Genomic DNA, 24,045 nt, shown 5'->3' with positions numbered 1-24,045 from the left:
GAACATTTTCGGAATAAAGCTTTTGGAATAATTTATTATTAGCACAGCTTGAACATTAATGTCTAAAAACACAAAAGTATACAGTATAAACACACATTATATGGAAAAGCAACCTTGTAATTTGACCACAATTTCAAAATAACAAATTTTGTATCTATACTGAACAAAAATATAAATGCAACATGCAACAATTTCAAAGATTTTACTGAGTTCATATAAGGAAATCAGTCAATTTAAATACATTCATTAGACCCTAATCAATGGATTTCACATGACTGGGTAGGGATGCAGCCATGGGTGGGCCTTGGAGGGCATAGGCCCACCCACTTGGCAGCCAGGCCCACCCACTGGGGAGCCACTCGCCAATCAGAATGAGTTTTTCCCCACAAAAGGGCTTTATTACAGACAGAAACACTCCTCAGCAGGAAACCGGGCCCAGGTCAGTAAGTTATTAGCCCTACCCTACATGTCAGTCTTGTTGTTTGAGAGGCAAGGGATATGTGGGGACCTCATGAATAATCTGTAATTCTGTGCAACATAAGAATCCTGCTGACACAAATGAAGAGGTCAAGAAGGTTATAACATTGCCATGCAAAAAGAAGAAATCTATTCCTTCAAGAGAGCAGTATGGACATTCAAAGATCTCTACAAAATAGTTTCAACGCAAATGTATTGTATTGATTAGTATTACTTATTTAGTGTACAATGAATAATAAACATACACAATTAAAAAATGTCTGTTTACATACAAGCACTTAGAAAATGATCAAATATTCCACAAGAAAATAGCTACAGTCAAACACAATGTAGCATTGCTAATTTGGAATAAAGGCTTGAAAAACATAAACATCTGTTCTTCATTTCTTATCTATGATGATAATGCCATCCTTGTCCTTAATGCGTACTCTGCCCGAGGGGAACTTGGTCTCTTGCCTTCCATTGGAATAAACTGTCTTCACTGTTCCATCAGGGTATTCCCTCCGCTTGTACTGGGACGTATGGATCTCTCTTTGGCCATTGTTGAACTCCACTGTTTTCTCCCCACTTCTACAGATTCAGCACGCACACACGCACACACACACACACACACACACACACACACACACACACACAAACACACACACACACACACACACACACACACACACACACACACACACAAACACACACACACACACACACACACACACAAACACACACAAAATATTAAAATGCAGCAGTTGTTAAGATTTTTACCCTACATAAAATAGAGGCAAGTACTGTATGTGTATCTTACTCTGAGAGCTTGACAACTGTTCCATCTGGGAAGATGCTCTCCTCTCTGCCACCAGGATAGAGGTACTTTATCGTCTGATCTGGGAAAACGATCTCCCTCTTTCCATCAGGGTGGTGTTTCTCTACAGACAACATTAATACATTTTTTGTTATTTGTGTCTATGCCTGGTCACCCTGAAAATATACACAAATGTATGTGGACACCTGCTCATTGAACATCTCATTCCAAAATCAAGGGCATTAATATGGAGTTGGTCCCCCCTTTGCTGCTATAACAGCCTCCACTCTTCTGGGAAGGCTTTCCACTAGATGTTGGAACATTGTTGCAGGGACTTACTTCCATTCAGCCACAAGAGCATTAGTGAGGTCGGGCACTGATGTTGGGCGATTAGGCCTGGCTGGCAGTCGGCATTCCAATTCCAGGGCAGAAATTTGACGAACTGACTTGTTGGAAAGGTGGCATCCTATGACGGTGCCACGTTGAAAGTCACTGAGCTCTTCAGTAGGGGCCATTCTACTGCCAATGTTTGTCTATGGAGATTGCATGGTTGTGTGCTAGAATTTATACACCAGTCAGCAACAGGTGTGGCTGAAATAGCCAAATCCACTAATTTGAAGGGTTGTCCACATACATTTGGCCATGTAGTGTATATCAGATTAGAGCTTTCTTCAAAATATTACCCATCTGCTTGTTTGGAAATTGCAGGACCTCCAAACCAGTTGGGTATGTGGTGTGAGTTGTATGTGCATCAGCATAGTAGTACACCTATCAAAGAGAAACAATGGAGTTATAAAAAATAGAGTTATGAAAATGCACATCTCTTTAAAGAGCGAATCCGCATTTGGGGAAACAGCGCCACTGTTCGCCCCCCCACCGGCGCCTTTGTTATTGGTTTTATTTTGTTGATGAAATGGAGAAGAGGAGCATCCGGCAGCGTGGTAAAAAACAATGCATGACATATTCTGCTGTTCTATCACGTGTGCAATGATGTCAGAGGGGATTTTTTAGTTGTTGTTTGCAGTAATTTCTTTGTTGTTTCACCAATTAAGGATTCCAGCTTTAAGGCATTAGTTAGAGTTTAAATACTGGCATAGTCCCCAATACGACATAGGACTCACCACTTTTCCATCCGCCAGAATGTGTTTGACATCTCCATTGAAGAATGTGACAGTTACTGACTTCTGGTCAGCAGTGATCTCTTTTCTAGTTCCATTGCGGAATGTAAATACACGCCAGCCATTGGAGAGAAGTTGTTCTATCTGTGTATCAGAGCAATATCATGGCATCTTGGTGCGTTATTGCTATTTCACAATGAGTGGTAACTCTGTGAGTGGGCTACTTCGGAATTGCTGAAATGAAACTTCAATGAAAAGGCAGAAAATGATATACTTCATACAAGTACTTGTTCAAATAAATAACAACATAGGGGAATTTTCCTACCTTACCATCTGGATAGTGTATTTCTTCACACACGTCATTGTTTATGCCCTTGTGTGTTGTGTGGGGGGAGTTACCACTCATCGCTGCTGGATTACAACGTGGTTCCTGTAATTAAAGGGATTGCTAAAGCTGTCAAAGATGGTCCAAGACCTTGGCAAGGAACTACAGTATCTCAGAAACACAGCCATTCAAACAGACAGCCTAACGGTTAAGAGCCTTGGGACAGTAACCGAAAGGTTGCTGGGTCGAAATCCCAGAGCCGACTACAGTTGGTGAAAAATATGTAAATGTGCCTTTGAGCAAGGCGCTTAACCCCAATTGCTCCTGTAAGTCGCTCTGGATAAGAGCGTCTGCTAAATGACTTAAATGTAAAATGTTTGAAGTGAGCAAGTTAACAATCTATCTATGTAGAATGGGTTATTTCAGTAACATTAGTTGAATGATTACTATACATATCAGAACCTCTGCTAGGCTAAGAGGCCGGATAAATGAAGGTTTCACTTCATTACCATGTGTTCTGACTCTGAGCAGGAGTATTTGCTGACTGATGGAGTGGCGCTCCTGCTCTGTTGACCTTTCATCTCCTTTTCCACTGACCGACCCAAACCCTGAGGACAGCGAGAATTAGTGGGCTATTTCATAGTGGTTGTTTGTTACATGTAGCATTGTGTTACAATCGACTGATGCTGTCTGAGTACCATGTTACAGACATAGATTAGTACCTGATCTCTATTGCTCTCACGCTGTTTTAACAGGTAGTCATTTGTGTGATGGGTGTCCTCAGAACTGCCTGAATTTGATGAAAGGCCCTCTGTTGTGAATTAAATTAACATAATTACCAAATCAATTGATTGAATGTATAGTAAGCACAGAACAGACTAGAGTACTTACTTAATGAGGCAGGTCCCCAATACCTTGTGCCTTGAGCATTGGTGTGATAGTTGTGATAAGGCTAAAGAAAGAATCAAGTCACATGATAATTATAAACAGTAGACCTCTTATTTGATGCTTCTAATGAGGAAGAGATACAAAGAACATCCGTTAGTCTAAATTGTTAATAAGGGACTTTAGGCTACTGTACATTTTCGTTTGCAATATACAATATGTTTAGCTGGCTTTGATGACCTATGAAAGCGTCACATGCCGTTTTAAAGACAACCTTTTGTCCAGTTTGGATGAAATTGCATTTTAACTGTGCTTGCTCCATCTATTATTGAACATTGGTTCAAAAGTGTTCATACATTATGAAGAAGGAAAAACTATTGAAAAGTAAAATCAGGTTTTATCACTTAAGTTTCTAAGAATTGGCAATGAGTATATTCATTACACAGTATAAATAATGAATAATGGGCAGAGTCACTAATCTGACATGGCCCATTGTAAATCGCTATAAATTATTAGTGGTGTGCTTAAAGACCACTTCAGACCATTTTATACTTGAATAACTTGATACTAATTAAATTAGCATAACAAATTGACTGCAGTCAGACAGAGATGTCTATCTCAGACAAACCTTGAAATAAAATACAACATTTACCTCTAAAATGGTAAATGGTGCAGTGAGCTGAAAATACAATGTCAGGTTGATCTGAATCACATGTAAAATACAGTACTGTACACAAATCAATGGCCTTCAGGTTTCTATGTTTGTTTTAAACAGAATGCATTACTTGATTGTTTACCAGACTGATATAAGATGCATACTGACTGTGTCCACTTTACTATAAGCTGCTCTCTTCTGGACAGGTGGTGTGTTGAATGCAGGAGTGGCACTTCTGCTGTGGACAACTGAAGGAGCTGGGTCAGAAACCATATGTGACAATTTTCTTTGTTCAGGAATCTGAGGAACAAATATCGATATTATAGACATATTATAACATCCACTATTCTGGTTGATGCCCCTCTATCTACTGTATTCGTGTAGTTACTTCAGGGTATGTTGTGAACTGTTCTTTCATAATGGAAAAGGTTAGGACTAGTGTTGCAAAATTCTGTGAACTTTCAATAAATTCCTTGGTTTTCCCCGAAATCCCGGTTGGACGAAATCTGGAATCCTCCAACCAGGATTTTTGGAAAACAAGGACATTTATTGAAAGTTCCCAGAATTTTGCAACCCTAGTTAGGACTGAGTGAGGTAGAAAGGGCTGATCTTAGATCAGTTGAGCAGGAAGTAAACCAGCTCTGTTTGATCAATGGAATATTATAACCACAGAGGGGAGCTGTTGGTTGGTTTCTGTAAACTTTTCAAAGGATTTCTGCCCAAATATACAGTTAAATCTCTTAGAAATACAGCCAAAAAGCTATTTCCTGTTAGGATAATAATGCGAGCCTCATGGCTTTCATATGGTATGTAGCTATACTGTATAGAGTAACCGCACCTTGGACTTTGCAGCTGGAAAACTGTCAACTGTTGACCTTCTGGCTGGGTTTCCATTGTGACTGGAACAACTTGAAGATCTCCTCTCCCTTATCCTCTGACTGGTAGTTCTATGAATATCCTCAGATACCTGGGAATATGGATTATATACTGATAGATAATGAGCGCTACTGATGCCTTGATACCACTGATGACTGATACAATCAATGAAAAAATTATTTGGACACAGAACACTGATGAGGTCAGAAAGTGTTGACGTCATTAGTAGATAAGAGAAGTGTTACAAGTTATTGTATTAACTGACTTAAAGTATGGAATGGGTTAGTAATGGATTATTACTCAGGGTTCATGGGTTACTCATGGGTTATTACTCAGGTACGGTATGTCTTCTTACAGTGCTCTCTGCCCCTATGTGAGATGCAGTGATTGTGTCAGGACTCCTCCCTGCCACTTGGTGGCAGTGTTCAGGAGCACTGAGCTTGTCACGCAGCTCCACGTTCTCTCTGGTCAGGGCTTCCACCTGGTTCTGAAGAAGATGATGAGCCTGGGACCAGTGGGACTCCCTCTTAGAGAACTGCTCCTGAAGAGCTAGAATCTGCTGCCTGAGATCCTGAGTTCACACACACACACACACACACACACACACACACACACACACACACACACATACAAACACAGATACAAACACACACACATACACACAAACACACACACACACATACAAACACAGATACAAACACACACACATACATGTATATACAGACATGAAGACACCCACGCATGAACACACACACACCCTGGATGAGAGTGAGACAAACCAACCAATACGGTGGATATTTGACTCGGGTTCACAGTTTGGATGAGTGGGTGTTTGTTTATAAAGCCGTAGGGAAGTTTCTGGTACATTATAAACTGTTACAGATGTGGGATCTTAACTTGACCATTATTGTTGTAGCAAAATAATCCTGCAGCAACAGGATTTTAACGTTTAGTCCATAATGTTGCTTGATCGGTGGTTAGGCTACTAGCTGGACAAAAGTAGGCTACATGAAAAGTGCAATACTGTTAATATAACCGTGTATTAGAGTGGGTTTTTAGTGAATTTATGTAAATCACGAAGCTCATCTGCATTTCCTGCGGCGCCGGAAAATTCTCAGCAACAAAAGTGATCAAATGAAGATCCTTCATCGGTATCATAAGAACAGGACAAGCAAAGGGGATGTGTTTGATTCAGCCATAAAAGGGTAACACTGTTCCATGGTAATGTTAGTCAGTATGAAACTGATAGGCGCTGAGACAGAACGCACCTGACTCCTATGATGCGTCATGACTTACAGTATGTGTACCTCACGGAGATTCATTACTCACTCACAAATGACGTTATATCGATACCAGTTGGGTGACATACAGTAGGTTGTTTTAGGCCTCAAGGCTTTATGAGATTCTGATGGACAGATTTGTTTTACTAAGGGCTATAAAGACTAGATACATAATGACTTTACCTGACCATCACCAACGTCTAGTTTAGGAGGCAACGGCTTATCCTTCAACACCTGGCCTTCTGTATGGGTGAGTGGGGAACCATAACTGCTGTGGTGGCCATCTCTGTCACAGCACTCTATTTGGTCCATTCTCTTTCTGTGTAAAACCGACATTTCAGTGGAAATTAAAGAAAAAAAAAATAATTCTGATGCAGAACATGCTAGGTTTCTGATATTGCAATTCAGGAAGTGCTCAAATTCTTTATAATCTCGTGGATCATGTATCTTCAGTGGTTTTTACATAGTTTGTGTTTAATTTCTCCACCACGTCATCATAATCAGATATGGCACAGACACATTTTCCAGGGAATCACATTATCAAAACTAACCAAACATTTTACCTGAGGAGGTCCATTGCTCTCTCTTGTTCCGCTTTCATTTTGTCCAGCAAATCATGATTCTCTTCTGCTTTTATTCCAAAAAGAGTACCGCTGTGTGGCTTTGACACGGTTTGATTTGCTTGAAGGCGGTTAAAGTGACTGTTAGTAGACAGAAGACCTCTTCAAAGAATAACATGTCATGTAGCATGTAAACTAGTATACATCATTACATGATACATGTCTGTATACTTCATAATAGTAGTTCAATTACATAGTGAGTCTAGCCAAAATAAACAGTACACTCACCCCGCTTGGACCCCTGGTGATGTCTGCTCTTCACGGTCTCTTTAGTTATAGATGTTACTTTAGGGACCATGCTGGGTTTGAGCTCTGCAGAGGAGGGACGTTTTAACTTTATGTCTGTTCCCCTGCTGCTGCTCCCCAGTGGCAGGGCTCTCTCTATGCTTGTTTTCCTTGCAGACTGTAGGTATAATGGACGTGGTCCTGTCTTGTGCCAGTTTATATCCCGGAGCTCTGTGTCACTGTCACTGCTGGAGCAGGAGCTAGATGGGTGTTGGTGGTGGTGGAGAGTGAGTCCATGGGTGGGACAAGGTCTGGAGGGCAGGCTATGCCCAGCCTCGCTGGGGGCATCGCTGGCGTAGTCACCATCGGACAGGTCCAGGTTCTGGTCCTTGTGTCTGAGCCGTGGTGGAGACGGGAGGGTGGGCTGCTGGTGGCACTGAGAGTTAGGGTTGTCCTCGTCCTCGTCACTGTTAGAACTACTCAGAGACAGGAGAGAAATCACTGCTGTAGACCCGCTTTGAGATTTTGAAATATTGATGAAATTGGAGTGAGTGTCATTTTTCCCATCCGCAGTCCCTGATGAGACCGGCCCATTGTCAGTGACTCTAACTATGTGGTCGTTGACTGTCTTGAAGCCAACACTTACTGCCTGAGCTTTGACCTTAGGTTGGCCCATATTGTTTGGCTGTGTAGGGGCACTATCAAAAGGCTGCAGTGCCAAATGTGGCTCCTTCACCTCAACTTGTTTATGGACAAGGTCCCTCATAGCAGCATACACATGATTCTGTGACACCACCTCATCACTTAGCTCCACGGAGGTCACACACGGCGATGTCACAAGCCGTTTACGGGATGCTGTAACACCCAACAGATCTCTCCTCTCTCTAGTATCAACACTAGATGCAGTGTTTTCAGTGGCCTTGCTTTGAGTATTTTCTCTGGGCTTCGGTGCAATCTCCTGTCTGGCCGTTTGATTAACTCTGTTGTCTCTCTCTCGTGTGGCAGGTCCTGTTGTCTTTTCCCAGGACTCAGTCAGGGCAGGGCAGCTCCTCTGGGAGATCAGTAAAGGCTTGACCCTGGGTCTGGTCCTGTCACTGAGCTGCAGGGAGGGGGCTGATGAGCGCCTCTGCTGGTTGCCACAACTCACCTTCCTGGGCTGCTGGCTGAGGGAGAGGAAGGCCCTTCGCCGGGTCTTCTGCTGCACACTGTCCTTACCCCTCTCTATCCTGGACACGCCCTCCCCTTTCTTCAGGAAGTACCTCCTCTCTGCGACTCTCCTGGCCTCCCTGCTGTCCTGAAAGAGAACCAGCTGCTTAGATACAGTAGATATCTTATTTTAGATGACATGAGTACAAAGTGTAATGAATAGATTATGTATAATGGTCAGGGCGTGAACTACTCTGAAAATAGGCCATATGCAAATCCTCTATGCTCTCCATACCCGCTTGTCGTTTTGCTGTATATCTTCATCCACTTTCAGATGTTCCTCCACAAATTCCTGAAACGTTTTCTCTCTCTCTTTGACAGCAGGCCTAATGGGTCTTCAATAGTGTGACAGTTCAGTTAACGTATAGAAAAATGGTATGCAATATCAAATGACCACAACTAACTTGTGGATTCTTCACTATCATTAGCTGACAGTAAAAGGTGATAAATGTTGATTAATTGAAATATCATTACAGTACCTGTCCTCTGGGTTTCCGGGTGGCTGTCTACGTTTCCCAAATGGGCTGACAGTACAGTCCTCTTTGTCTTCCCCCTGTTCTGCTGCTTCCTCTTTGATAGGAGAGAGGTTCCTCTGCTCTACTTTGTCTTTATTTGGAAGAATGCTCTCTATAATTCACATGATAAGATAAATCACATATCAATACAATTTAAATTCTGTATTAATAAAAAAAAGTGGATAAAGTTCAGTATTGACTTCTGGGTAAACCTTGTTATGTAAATGAGAATTAATGTACTCAACAGAATACATTTTACAGTGCGAAATGAAGATAAACAGAACCGAGCAACAATTCTAAACGCCTTCTTACATTAAAGGGTTGTGATAATTATACTGGAGTTCTGGAACCAGTTCTGGAGCCAGTTTTGACAAAACACTCCTGGCTATTTAAATAAGTTAATTTATTCCTGTTTTTCTATAATCATGTAGATCTATCAATAAGCAACTGATGATGGATTTGCAATATAATCGGAAACACTTAGAATAGGTTGAAATAGGTAATGTCCTTCATATGGCTTTGAAAACAATACCCTGGAAAATCAGTCTGTCATCTCAGACTTGTCTGAACTGGATACTAAACTGCAGAATGAGTTTAAGGCTTGTGGGTAGCACACCAAAAAAAGTACACGTCCCTCAGGACGCCAAACTCTAGCTCACTTGTTAATTTATATATTTCTGGGGGAAATGTGGTAAAAACAACATGCACAGTTTTTTCTGCTAGTAAATCTATCCCTAGGATACAATCTCCTTCTTGAAAATATCACAACCCTTTTGTAGAATTTTTTACATTCCCAGCTCCTCTGAGATATTCTACGACTTCCAGCTAAGAATTGCCTGTAGTTTTACATTTTAGCTCTCTAGTCTACACACAGAGTCTACACACGGATTAGGAGCTTGCTTGGCTACCGTCAAACAGACCTGCTTTTCGTGTAAAGTAAGGACATCTTTGGAGCTGAGTACTTTGGAGGACTGTTCCTTCTTCTGACAGTCTGACTGTCAAGAGGACAGATTTTGACAATGCATATTATGGAGGATGATCAGCAGAGTAAGAACTGCACAGCAGATAATCTACCACTGTGTAATTTCTACGCCTCAATGATGATTGTGGAATTCTTCTTGGCTCTGCCGCTAAACCTCTCAGTGCTTTATCTTTCAATATTCAAGATGAAGTTCTGGAAATCTAACAGCAACAAGGGGAGCGGCGGAGTACAGAGGGAGGAACCTGCAAAGCCATGCTCTTCATGCTGTTTCTGAACCGAGGTGCCAGTATCGCCTTCCTGACTGTGATTTCAGTTGATCGTTACTTCAATGTGGTTCATCCTTGGAAAAAGAACTTTGCCAAGACTTTCAAAAAGTCTCCTCATATCTCTGTCATCATCTGGCTACTACTGCTCCCCCTGACTATCCCCACCATGCTGAAGACCTCTGAGTGCTGTAACAGTTATGGGCGTAAAAATGACACTCTGGTCGAGGACGTCACTGACACTCTGAGAGAGGTTGTGTTTTTCACCCAGATTCTCATCCCTTTCTTTGTGTTGGTCTACTGCACGGTCCACATTGTCAACAGACTCAAAAAGAAGACAGTAGGGAAGAAGACCAAGCTGCGTCGAGCAGTGTTTCTGGTCACCTCAGTTGTCTTGGTCTTCTCTTTCTATTTCCTGCCTTGTACCATAGCTAGAATGGTTCTGTTGATTGTGAGAGTTGAGAATTTACCCAGAGCAGAATATATAGTTGTTCAAGTATTTGACAGTCTCATGGATTTATCCTACATGGATTGTCTAGTGGACCCAATCGTGTACTGCTAGCAGCACTAAGTTCAAAAGCCTCTCTCTACCTGACAACATATTGCCCCTGTCTAAAATTAGGTGAAAGCACAAACTCGGTAGGAAACAACTCAAATCCAAAATGCAGCAACAATGTAATGCAGCATAGTAGGTAAAATACTTATTTTCAAAAAAATTGGAAATTAAAATTACAGTTTATGACTGCATTACTACTGTTTGTTCTCATGATGAGCCATTCATGTTAGTTTGCTAAACCAGACTGTGATTCACTACTTGTTTATATATCGTCATCTGGTTTCTTTAACCAGTGATGTCATCATGTTAAACAACTCATAATGACACTGTTGTTGCTAATTGTCTGGGTCAAATAAATATTCCTCTTAAGTTATGTTTATTTATGTGTTACTGCAGTACTACTACTACTACTCTTGATGAGGCCAATGTTTATACTTTTTTTATAGTGTGAGAGTTTTTTTTCTTCTAATTGTACATACCTCTCCTTTATGATTTTATTATTTGAAGTTTATCAAAATATTTTCTGAGCTTCTGTTATTATACCATATACATTAAAATTTTTACATTTTAGTCATTTAGCAGACGCTCTTATCCAGAGCGACTTACAGTTAGTGAGTGCATACATTTTTAATACTGGCCCCCCGTGGGAATCGAACCCACAACCCTGTCGTTGCAAGCACCATGCTCTACCAACTGAGCTATAGGAGGGAGCTATACTGCAGACGTGGTCATCCATACTTCTTACCATGGAGTGAATGTGTCAGAACAGGACCCGCCTTAGGCAGCCATCCATCTCCTGCGGGAGGTGAAGCATAAACGTTTGATCTCTGATTGGACCTCTGTGGGTTGGCAGAGAGAGAAGAGGTATCTACTCCAGCAGCCAGAGCAGGGATCAGGCCCAGCCACTGGGCAGAGAGAGAGGGGGATAACAGCTGTCCTGCTGATGAGAAACAGAGATGGACTTCAGGTGGAGGATTTAAAAGGTTAAATTCCTAAGAGACTGAGGAAAATACTAGGTCTTGTTGTTACAAGGAAGCATCCCCCAAGAGCTCCTCCTTTAGTCAACACAGCACTTTTTCTTTATAAAAAAAGAGAACAAAAAAACATTAATTGTCAAAGCCTTTAACTAAATAGAACTGTAAAACATTGCATGGTACAAAACACTACTTCAATAATGTAAATAAACATAATTTAATAAACAATCATTAATAAAACAAAAAATGTGCTTGTATTGCTTTTCACTGTGGAATTAAATAAGTAACTGATGAGCATCTCACAAAATTGTATTTTTAGTAACTTGGCCCGGTGCCTTTAGCTCTGTAAGTAAATGCACTCAACTGAAATATTTAGGTTACATTCCTTGACAGTTTAAGGCAGGACATTGACATCTGCTCTTTTTATGAAATATCTACATTGGTCATTTCATCGGATAATCACATTTCCATATAAACTATGTGTGAAGGAGAGCCTCCACTATGGACTAAATTACTATTTTTAAATATATGGATTCAAAGAATTTATTGCCATTTTAAACTATAGCTTATTGTGATGCAATGTTTTTTTTCTGTATCGATTCATTTAATCTATAACCTGCGCTTTCTATCATCTCCAACCATTTCCTGTTGTATTGCATTGCTCATTGTATTGCCTAATTGGTGGGAGTGGCTAATCGGCACAGGTGCCTTCAATGTGTAATCGGGGCCTGTGTTTCCTGACTGTGTGGAAGAGACATTTGTTTTAGCAACCAGCCATGTGTGCTTAATTTGTAAGTCTGCAGTTTCTTGAATAAAGGAAGTACTTTTAACTTTATTTCTCAGTTCCTCTTTTATGCCGTTTAGATGACAAGGTATCGGCCAGTCTGTCACACTGTCTATAGTCTTTATGGGGCTTGCCGTGTCATGAATGTTTTTAGATCAAACCAAGATATAGATTCATGCCTGCTTCTGTTCGTATGGATAAAGCCTTAAGCCACACCACCTGATTTTCTGTTCCTGTGGATATGAGATAAAACCAAGAGTTTGCACGTAGAGTCCTTACATTTTTATTCATGCTCCTGTGGTGGACACAGAAAGAGAAACATTATTTATCTTTATTCAAAAGGGGAAAAGGCTGGTCTTGCCGAGTTCTGTAGTTCTGGCTGAAGAACAATGGATGCGGTCCATCTTCAGAACACATCCTCAAACACTGAGTTCGATCACTGCAACGAGGGGAATCAGATGATATACAAAGTCTTCTCTTCAGTGATGATCGTGGAATTCACTCTGGCCTTGCCTCTCAACCTGTCAGTGCTCTACATCTTCCTCTTCAAATTCAAATTCTGGAAAACCAACAGCATCTTCCTTTTCAATATTGTGGTGGCAGATCTTCTGCTGGTGATATGCTTGCCAGCCAAAGCCTATCACTTCCAGCATGGACTAAGCCAAAGTGAGAACAACCTGGTCTGTAAGGCCGTGCTCTTCATGTTGATTTTGTACCGAGGGGCCAGCATCGCCTTCTTGACTGTGCTGTCCATCGATCGTTACTTCAATGTGGTTCATCCTTGGAAAAAGAACTTTGTCAAGACTTTCAAAAAGTCTCCTCATATCTCTGTCATCATCTGGCTACTACTGCTCCCCCTGACTATCCCCACCATGCTGAAGACCTCTGAGTGCTGTAACAGTTATGGGCGTAAAAATGACACTCTGGTCGAGGATGTCACTGACACTCTGAGAGAGGTTGTGTTTTTCACCCAGATTCTCATCCCTTTCTTTGTGTTGGTCTACTGCACGGTCCACATTGTCAACAGACTCAAAAAGAAGACAGTAGGGAAGAAGACCAAGCTGCGTCGAGCAGTGTTTCTGGTCACCTCAGTTGTCTTGGTCTTCTCTGTGTGTTTCCTGCCTTCTACCATAGCTAGGATAGTTCTGTTGATTGTCAGAATCAAGGATCTACACAATGCTGAGACCATAGCGGTTCAGATCTATGACAGTCTCATGGTTTTATCCCACATCGACTGTTTGCTGGACCCACTGGTGTATTGTTTCTGCTGCTCAGGGTTTAGAGATGTGTACATGTCAAATTTCTGTCCCTTTCTATTGAGCAATAGAAGATCCAATAGTTCCACAGTCACAGATGAACAAAAGGTGACCTCTCCCCCGCTGCGGGACAAACTGTGATTTTATTCCAGATCTACAGTACTGTATAGTCAGTTACAAATTATTGCAAAAAATCTGTACAAACAGGTAAGAGTAACGTTAATTTAAATATTGTATACATTTTGAACAGTTTTGCTTGAGGTAAAACTGTTTTTACAGTTGTTTCTTGACCTTATTAATTGCTTTATCAAAAATATAAACATAACTGTCTAAGTTTTTTCCTGAAGAGGTATGAAGTGATATAGTTATATTATATACAATTTGAAAGGTAATTTCATGACCTTTCAGAACCAGTAGTCAAACAAAGTTTAAAATGTATCAGGGTTTCCTTTTTAAAGCCATTTACACAGGTCATTCTGATATGTACCCTAGAGGTCAAAGTTTTGTTGACCTGAATATTCTGAAAATGTGTCTGATGGATAGCTGTGAATCTAAGCTTTCCAATTTATCATAGGGATTTTACCCCTATGACAAAGAATGTCAGTATATAATATGTTATTGCTCCCTTATACCATTTAATCATATAGAATTGGAAAGCTTAGATTCACAGCTATCTATCAGGCACATTTTCAGAATATTCAGGTCAACAAAACTTTGACCTCTAGGGTACATATCAGAATTACCTGTGTAAATGGCTTTAAAAAGGAAACCCTGATACATTTTAAACTTTGTTTGACTACTGGTTCTGAAAGGTCATGAAATTACCTTTCAAATTATATATAATATAACCAACTTTGAAAGCACCAGCTACAACTGTTGCTTACAAAATTGGCCATATTGTACCATTGATATTAGAATGTTGGAAGCTTAACCATAGAATTCAAAGTAATGGGGCAGCTACAGTATGTTTTTGGATTGTAACTTTGATGATGGAGGCACCACATTGCACACACACAGCTAGAACAGGGTTTTAAAAAGATTTGTAGATACAAAGCCTTAACCCCACAGAAGCCTTTTTCCAATATGTCCGCCAAACAACCAATGGGGTCTTATTGGACAATTTCACATGACTATACCTGTAGGAAATATAATTGTAGTATGCCCCAAAATGTTCATAGTGATGTAGAATACACAACCACATGAGCCAGGTGTGCCAGATATGTAAAGATGTTCAATTATTCACAGAATTGCGGTAAGAATGTGCCCAAAAAGCTGTCTGAATCGCTGATTTCTGAAGATGTTATGATCAATAATCTTCAAACATGTAAAATGGATATGTAAATGTGAATAGTCATGGATGTGAGCTGATTAAAATGATAAACAATGTTATCCTAGTAGCTGTTTTCATTATGAGGACTATAAACCTGCCCCGTACATTCCATTACAATGTAGCAAAATCCAATGTTGGGCTTGTTGAGGCCAATTATATTACTTTTAGTATTCTATTAACAGACCAATCTGCTATGACCCCATAGTAAGAATACAGCTTAATATAGAGTAACTACGCGTAATGGCTTGCTGCTCTCATCATCTGGTGAAAACGTATTGGCATTCCTATGGAATTTGACATTGTAATGTATGCTAGTCCTCTGTTTTATGAAAACAGTTAATAGGATAACATAGTATAAATCCATGTAAAAAAAATATGCGATTCAGACAGCTTTTTGGGCACATTCTTATCCCAATTCTGTGAACAATTTAACATATTTATATATATGGCACACCTGGCTCATCTGGTTGTGTATTCTACATCACTATGAACATTTAAAGATATTTTTAGGCATACTACAATTATATTTCATACAGGTATGGACAAGCGAAATTGTCCAATAAGATCCCATTGACTTGTTTGGTGGCCATATTGGAAAGAGGCTTCTGTGGGGTTAATGCGTGAATTCTGTGATGGCCCTGTATCTACAAATCTTTTTCAAACCCTTTTCTAGCTGTGTGTGCAATGTGGTGCTTCTATCACCAAAGTTACAATCCAAAAACATTGCTGCCCCATTACATGGACTTCTATGGCTAAGCTTCCAAAATTCTAATGTCAATGGCACAATATGGGCGATTTTGGAAACAATAGTTGTAGCTGGTGCTTTCAAATTTGGTTATATTAAATATAATTTGAAACATAATTTCATTACCTTTTAGAACCACTTGTCAAACAAAGTTTAAAATGTATCAGGGTTTAAATTTTAAAGCAATTTATACAGGTAATTCTCTGTAACCTAGAGGTCAAAGGTCAAAGTTCTGTTGACCTGAACATTCTGAAAAGGTGTCTGATGGATAGCTGTGAATCTTTCCAATTCTATATGATTAAAGGGTATAAGGGAACAATAACTTGTTGTATACTGACATTGTTTGTCATAGGGTAAAATCCCTATGGAAACATGAATGGGATGGAGGAATGAAAGAAAGAGTGCTAACACACAGAGAGCTGTCATTGGTCCACTGCTATCACACACTTTCCAACTCTAGGGACATAGACCTTCCAAAAAAAAATGTTGGGCCATCGGCCCAAGTGAGCCCGACATCCAGAGACAGCGCTCCTAGTGGCCGGGGGCTTTAATGCAGGGAAACTTAAATCTGTTTATATTAATAATAATAATAATATGCCATTTAGCAGACGCTTTTATCCAAAGCCACTTACAGTCATGTTCTACCAGCATGTTAAATGTGCAACCAGAGGAAAAAAAACTAGACCACCTTTACTCCACACACAGAGACGCATACAAAGCTCTCCCTCGCCCTCCATTTGGCAAATCTGACCATAACTCTATCCTCCTGATTCCTGCTTATAAGCAAAAACTAAAGCAGGAAGCACTAGTGACTCTAGTGGTCAGATGACGCAGATGCTAAGCTACAGGACTGTTTTGCTAGCACAGACTGGAACATGTTCCGGGATTCTTCAGATAGCATTGAGGAGTACACCACATCAGTCACTGGCTTCATCAATAAGTGCATCGATGACATCGTCCCCAAAGTGACCATACGAACATACCCCAACCAGAAGCCATGGATTACAGGCAACATCCGCACTGAGCTAAAGGGTAGAGCTGCCGTTTTCAAGGAGCGGGACTCTAACCCGGACGCTTATAAGAAATCCCGCTATGCCCTCCGACGAACCATCAAACAGGCAAAGAGTCAGTACAGGACGAAGATTGAATCGTAGTACACCGGCACTGACGCTCGTCGGATGTGGCAGGGCTTGAAAACTATTACAGACAACAAAGGGAAGCACAGCCGCGAGCTGCCCAGTGACACAAGCCTACCAGACGAGCTAAACCACTTTTATGCTCGTTCGAGGCAAGCAACACTGAAGCATGCACGAGAGCACCAGCTGTTCCGGATGACTATGTGATCACGCTCTCCGTAGCCAATGTGAGTAAGACTTTTAAGCAGGTCAACATTCACAAGGCCGCAGGGCCAGACGGATTACCAGGACGTGTACTCCGAGCATAATATAATAATAATAACATGCCATTTAGCAGTCGCTTTTATCCAAAGCGACTTACAGTCATGCGTGCATAAATTTTTTTTTGTTGTGTGTATGGGTGGTCCCGGGGATCGAACCCACTACCTTGGCATTACAAGCGCTGTGCTCTACCAGCTGAGCTACAGAGGACCATGTGCTGACCAACTGGCAAGTGTCTTTACTGACATTTTCAACATGTCCCTGACTGAGTCTGTAATACCAACATGTTTCAAGCAGACCACCATAGTCCCCGTGCCCAAGGACACTAAGATAACCTGCCTAAATGACTACCGACCCGTAGCACTGACGTCTGTAGCCATGAAGTGCTTTGAAAGGCTGGTCATGGCTCACAACACCATTATCCCAGAAACCCTAGACCCACTCCAATTTGCATACCGCCCCAACAGATCCACAGATGATGCAATCTCTATTGCACTCCACACTGCCCTTCCCACCTGGACAAGAGGAACACCTACGTGGAATGCTATTCATTGACTACAGCTCAGCGTTCAACACCATAGTGCCCTCAAAGCTCATCACTAAGCTAAGGATCCTGGGACTAAACACCTCCCTACCCAACTGGATCCTGGACTTCCTGACGGGCCGCCCCCAGGTGGTAAGGGTAGGTAACAACACATCTGCCACGCTGATCCTCAACACGGGACCCTCAGGGGTGCGTGCTCTGTCCCCTCCTGTACTCCCTGTTCACCTATGACTGCATGGCCAGGCACGACTCCAACACCATCATTAAGTTTGCCGACGACACAACAGTGGTAGGCCTGATCACCGACAACGATGAGACAGCCTATAGGGAGGAGGTCAGAGACCTGGCATTGTGGTGCCAGGATAACAACCTCTCCCTCAATGTGACCAAGACAAAGGAGATGATTGTGGACTACAGGACAAAAAAGAGGACTGAGCACGCCCCCATTCTCATCGACGGGGCTGTAGTGGAAAAGGTTGAGAGCTTCAAGTTCCTTGGTGTCCACATCACCAACAAACTATCATGGTCCAAACACACCAAGACAGTCGTGAAGAGGGCACGAAAAAGCCTATTCCCCCTCAGGAGACTGAAAAGATTTGGCATGGGTCCTCAGATCCTCAAAAAGTTCTACAGCTGCACCATCGAGAGCATCCTGACTGGTTGCATCACCGCCTGGTATGGCAACTGCTCGGCCTCCGACCGCAAGGCACTACAGACCCAAATATGGGGGTCTCATGGACTAATATGACCACAAAAGCAATCAATGTTCACACAGTATTCAAATGATCGGGGAGAGTGGGGTAAGTTGAGCCGATTTGTACATTCAGCATCACTCCGTCAAGGGAAATATAGTATTCTGTCTAACAAAGATATCTACATATACTGCAGAATGTTGTGTATCTCTGGAAATAATCAGAATTTATGTAAGCATTACAGTTTTGAAAACATAGTCTCTTTGCACAACTTACCCAAGTTATGGGGTAAGTTGAGCTGCGGGATAGGTTAGGTTAAGCCACCTACAGTATAGCAGCTTCATGTGCTTTACATGTCTCTGATTTATCACTGGAGATTATTCTACGGTCCTTATACACACCTGTGGCTGTTCATTAGTTCAGAAAAACCTGTTTAGCCTGAAAAGATTAGTGCTGCTACAAGATGAAATTCCATGTAGTTTCTTAAATTACCCAACAGAACACTGTGTTATTGCCTTGGAGCTGACATGATCTTCTTTGTAACCTCAAAAACAAATGACAATATCTAAGCTATCAACACTTCGGAAAGTCCCTTCGTACTAAATATATTTTGAAGATCATCAAATACAGTTAAATGGACAAAATTAACTTTGCACTTTGTAACAAAATACTACTTTGTAAACATATTTCATGCCTCTCCACTGAATGAATTTGCATTTGCTATTTGATGGTGGTTGTTTTACGTTGATCTCAGTCAGTCAGTACCCACCTGGCCCCATGAGGGAGAGGAGTCTGCTCTGCTCTTGTAGAACTCTGTGCAGCTGCTCCACCTGCTGTTGAACTAGCTGCTGTTGCCCTGGGCCCTGCACCGATGGAGACACAGACAACACTCAACACACAGCAGGGTCTGTTGACAGCTTTACCATCACTATGTTATACCACAACATAAATTAACGTTTATTCGTCACATGCACAGGATACAGCAGGTAGTATACATATTAATAAACCTGGTTGTGGTAGAATATGTACACATAGGATATACAGTATAAATGATGAGGGTGGCAGGTCGCCTAGCATTTAAGAGCGTTGGACCAGTAACTGAAAGGTTGCTGGTCCCAATCCCTGAGCTGACTAGGTGAAAACTCTGTCGATGTGCACTTGAGCAAGGCACTTAACCTTAATTGCTCCTGTAAGTCGCTCTGTATAAGAGCGTTCGCTAAATGACAAAAATGTAAATGAATGTGCTATGTCAAGTATGAATGTTATTTATAAGTAGGCTAATAAAGTGAATAGTGGTCTTGGTTGAGTAGTTGAATATTATATAAATAGTACAGCAGCACTAACTGTGTATGTGTGTGAGTGTGTGATTAGTGCTATGTTCAACTGATCGCCAACAGCGCAGGGAAGCAGTTCACATGAGAGTGCCAGTGTGAATGAAGGTTACTGTGCTACATGTACACATTGATCAATAATGCTGTTTCAAGTAGAGTGTAGCAAGTAACATTTGTTTAAGTGGGTAAAGTACCCTCAACTCAAGTAGGTTTGATCACAACTGCAAATTGGTATGTTACTGCCACCTACTGGTAAGCAAGAGTGCATGCATCAAATCAGTGAGCAAAAGCAATTCAGACCAAAACTTGAAACAAACATGTCTACAATAGTAGGCTACACTGTATGGTTTAAATACACTACTGACCTGCTGGAGAGCTCTCTGTAGCATTAGTTGTTGTGTAGTTTGTAGTGATGAGTTATTGTCTGAGGCAGCCTCCTGTGGATTTTCTCTAAGGACAGCATCATGGCTCAGTGAATGGGATGGAGACAGGGGACTAGAGCCCAGCTCAGCTGCATGAGGGTTCAGGTGGGTCCCCTGGTTATCCATGTCATTTGTTCCAGTGCTATGTGGCTCCTGTTGTGGTACCTGGCCCAGGTCTACCTCCCGCTAAAACGATGAACCTGCTGGCCATGTTCTCAGGCTGTTGTTGTCCATGGGTATGTCAGCTGACATTATTACTCTCAGAGACGCTTCATGAAATACTCTTGATTATCACCTTCTGTTAATAATGGCATGTTTTTGAGTAATGTCTGGTCTGTGCAAGTTGGAAAGAGAAATGTAGAGGTTTTAATAGGGTAATGTGGGATCACTAGCTCTACATATTTTAAGTCACTCTAACACAACGATTCTGAGGTATTAATAAAATAATAATAATAATATGCCATTTAGCAGACGCTTTTATCCAAAGCGACTTACAGTCATGCGTGCATACATTTTTGTGTATGGGTGGTCCCGGGGATCGAACCCACTACCTTGGCGTTACAAGCGCCGTGCTCTACCAGTTGAGCTACAGAGGACCACAAAAAAAAAAAAATATGTAACCTTTATTTAACTAGGCAAGTCAGTTAAGAACTAATTCTTATTTACAATGACGGCCTACCAAAAGACAAAAGGCCTCCTGCGGGGATGGGGGCTGGGATAAAAAAAAAAGTTATTCATATATAAATATAGGACCAAACACACATCACAACAAGAGAGACAACACAACACTACATAAAGAGAGAGCTAAGACAACAACATAGCATGGCAGCAACACACGACAACACAGCAATGTAACAACAGAACTTGAAAACAACATGGTAGCAACACAACATGGCAGCAGCACAACATGGTAGCAGCACAAGACATGGTACATACATTAATGGGCACAGACAATAGCACAAAGGGCAAGAAGGTAGAGACAACAATACATCACGCGAAGCAGCCACAACCGTCAGTAAGAGTGTCCATGATTGAGTCATTGAATGAAGAGATGGAGATAAAACGGTCCAGTTTGAGTGTTTTTTGCAGCTCGTTCCAGTTTCTAGCTGCAGCGAACTGGAAAGAGGAGCGACCCATGGATGTGTGTGCTTTGGGTATCTTTAACAGAATGTGACTGGCAGAACGGGTGTTGTATGTGGAGGATGAGTGCTGCAGTAGGTATCTCAGATAGGGGGGAGTGAGGCCTAAGATGGTTTTGTAAATAAGCATCAACCGGTGGGTCTTGCGACGGGTATACAGAGATGACCAGTTTACAGAGGAGTATAGAGTGCAGTGATGTGTCCTATAAGGAGCATTGGTGACAAATCTGATGGCCGAATGGTAAAGAACATCTAGCCGCTCGAGAGCACGCTTACCTGTCAATCTATAAATTACGTCTCCATAATCTAGCATGGGTAGGATGGTCATCTGAATCAGGGTTAGTTTGGCAGCTGGGGTGAAAGAGGAGCGATTACGATAGAGGAAACCAAGTCCAGATTTAACCTTAGCCTGCAGCTGTCTAGCCATACTCCCAAGTACTTGTATGAGGTGACTACCTCAAGCTGTAAACCCTCAGAGATATAAATCACACCGGTGGGGAGTGGGGCATTCTTCTTATCAAACCACATTACCTTTGTTTTGGAAGTGTTCAGAACAAGGTTAAGGGCAGAGAAAGCTTGTTGGACACTAAGAAAGCTTTGTTGTAGAGTGTTTAACACAAAATCTGGGGAGGGGCCAGCTGAGTATAAGACTGTATCATCTGCATATAAATGAATGAGAGAGCTTCCTACTGCCTGAGCTATATTGTTGATGTAAATTGAGTAGAAAGTGGGGCCTAGGATTGAGCCTTGGGGTACTCCCTTGGTGACAGGCAGTGGCTTAAATAGCAGATATTCTGACTTTATACACTGCACTCTTTGAGAGAGGTAGTTAGCAAACCAGGCCAAAGACCCCTCAGAGACACCAATCCTCCTTAGCTGGCGGATGGAATGGTCTACCATATCAAAAGCTTTGGCCAAGTCAATAAAAATAGCAGCACAACATTGCTTAGAATCAAGGGCAATGGTGACATCATTTAGGACCTTTAAGGTTGCAGTGACCAATCCATAACCTGAGCAGAAATCAGATTGCATACCAGAGAGAATACTATAGACATCAAGAAAGCCAGTCAGCTGAATATTAACAAGGTAAATTGATCTAATATTTTGTAATTTTATAAAAAGTTATATAATTTAATTAGGTTATAGCTACAAACTTTGTATACACTGAGTGTACAAAACATTAGGAACACCTGCTCTTTCCATGACATAGACTGACCAGGTGAATCCAGGGGGACTTCTTACCCCTCATTACCCTAAATGTTTTAATTGAATAGCTCACATGTGAGGTTTTGCACAATATCCTACATTATATGTGCATTATAGATAGGACCTTTATCCCCCCCAAAAAGTAAATAAAGTTTCTAACTTTTAAAAACTTGAGTTGTCTTTGAAGACATTATTAGTAGAAAAGTCTACATTCCATGAAACAGCAATTCATTTTTATTATAGTTAGATATAAACGTACCTTTTTCTTTAAATCAAATAAAGATAGATAGTTCCTTTCGCTTTGGCGTGTCTCTACCAAGAGTAAGCTACACTCTTGTTTTATCTGTCGCCAGTGGTAACTGTTACTGTAAACATCAACCTCCAATGAGAGAAAATATGAGTTGCTTTGTTTAGCCTACCATTAAATTAACAAATTACTAATTCGTTTAAAAGGCCGTATACAATAGGTCGTATCCATTGTCTCGAGAACCATATAGTCAATAACTTTCCTGCAAATTTAAGGAGGAACGGTTGAATGAATCCTGTGGTATGGCGCCAAACAATGGCACTTTCGGCGGCAAAAGTTTCAGAAGTTTAAGGTAGGCTATCTGACGTTGGCTATTGGCCAACAACAATATCGTTTTTTAACATGCAGGTGCAGTGAAAAATATAGATGTATCTATGTGTCATGCAGCCAGGTAATGTCGTTCCCACTTCCCGCCCAGGTGACGTGTATCCAAAATGAAGCCTAATCGAGGAAGAAGAGGTTTGCTAGAGAGAGAGAGAGAGAGAGAGAGAATAAGCCTAATGTGAAATAAAAGTCCTACAACTAAGGATATGGTATCATGATATACCTATAATTACCCCTCTCAGCTCACCTTCCCTGTCACTCATTGCTGAGGCAAAATGAGTGAATGAGAGGGAGCCGTTTCAGTAATTCTTGCAAAAAAGAATAGCAAGTACCTGAAATGAGGCATTCAGTGAATTACTGAATTACAAAAGGTTGTTTTGTAAAGTTCTGTTTGCAAAAGAGGACATTGGTCTCTATTAGCTGATAATTAACCACCAATATCGATTTTTCACAGAACTAGTATTCACAGATAATTTGTTATCGAAATTAAATGCTCAGATTTTTTTAGTTGTTGATGCATTTGAATCGACTTTTATTTATTGCATAAACCTATCGATTTATGCACTAAAACATGTCACTAAACACTTCTGCCTCTGCCTTTGATTTCTAATAGGGTTTTTGAGATGTGGCTGTGCATGCAAGTGATGTGACATGACACAACATTATTGATTAGAATACAAATCCCTCATTCTGTATAAAAAGGAGTTATGGATGAAAGATTCCACCATCAGAGTTAGGCTGAGAGGAGCTGTAGCCTACTGTACATCATGACAGTACTATGTATGTGAATGGAATAAAAACCCATTGACCAACAC

The 24,045-nt window shown here is 41.2% G+C and overlaps 2 protein-coding genes and 1 pseudogene across 10 annotated transcripts; 2 read left to right on the top strand and 1 right to left on the bottom strand.

The window, feature by feature from the left end:
• Positions 1-14: 14 nt before the first annotated feature.
• On the bottom strand, positions 15-24,035 carry LOC311106325 (uncharacterized protein). Of its 8 annotated transcripts, none has more exons than XM_084148643.1 (21): positions 22,859-24,035; positions 20,934-21,744; positions 20,198-20,588; positions 19,271-19,364; positions 11,525-11,719; positions 8,943-9,090; positions 8,699-8,798; positions 7,261-8,551; positions 6,976-7,093; positions 6,596-6,731; positions 5,488-5,703; positions 5,095-5,223; positions 4,425-4,556; positions 3,608-3,668; positions 3,439-3,527; positions 3,226-3,324; positions 2,717-2,821; positions 2,395-2,535; positions 1,957-2,041; positions 1,277-1,397; positions 15-1,047 (listed from the first exon to the last, which is right to left on the bottom strand). In XM_084148643.1, the coding sequence occupies exons 3-21, from the start codon at positions 20,378-20,380 to the stop codon at positions 858-860; spliced, it is 3,633 nt and encodes a 1,210-aa protein (XP_084004769.1). In that variant the 5' UTR covers positions 20,381-20,588; positions 20,934-21,744; positions 22,859-24,035; the 3' UTR covers positions 15-857. The 8 variants fall into 8 exon arrangements, with proteins under 8 accessions (XP_084004769.1, XP_084004770.1, XP_084004768.1 ...); XM_084148644.1 differs by lacking the exon at positions 22,859-24,035 and having other exon boundaries at positions 20,934-20,966; positions 21,670-22,838; XM_084148642.1 differs by lacking the exon at positions 22,859-24,035 and having other exon boundaries at positions 20,934-22,838.
• On the top strand, positions 10,007-10,785 carry LOC311106328 (12-(S)-hydroxy-5,8,10,14-eicosatetraenoic acid receptor-like; annotated as a pseudogene). Its single transcript has one exon. The product of its transcript is annotated as a 12-(S)-hydroxy-5,8,10,14-eicosatetraenoic acid receptor-like (transcript).
• LOC311106728 (12-(S)-hydroxy-5,8,10,14-eicosatetraenoic acid receptor-like) lies at positions 12,927-13,934 on the top strand (the record flags this gene model as incomplete). The annotated part of the gene is made up of 1 exon (XM_084149129.1): positions 12,927-13,934. The coding sequence occupies one exon, from the start codon at positions 12,927-12,929 to the stop codon at positions 13,932-13,934; it is 1,008 nt and encodes a 335-aa protein (XP_084005255.1).
• Positions 24,036-24,045: the final 10 nt, after the last annotated feature.

This window comes from Coregonus lavaretus (genome assembly GCF_964263955.1).
Source record: "Coregonus lavaretus genome assembly, chromosome: 31".
NCBI classification, from domain to species: Eukaryota; Metazoa; Chordata; class Actinopteri; order Salmoniformes; family Salmonidae; genus Coregonus; species Coregonus lavaretus.
Note: the sequence above shows the minus strand (reverse complement) of the source record. Positions and strands in the feature narration are given on the sequence as shown.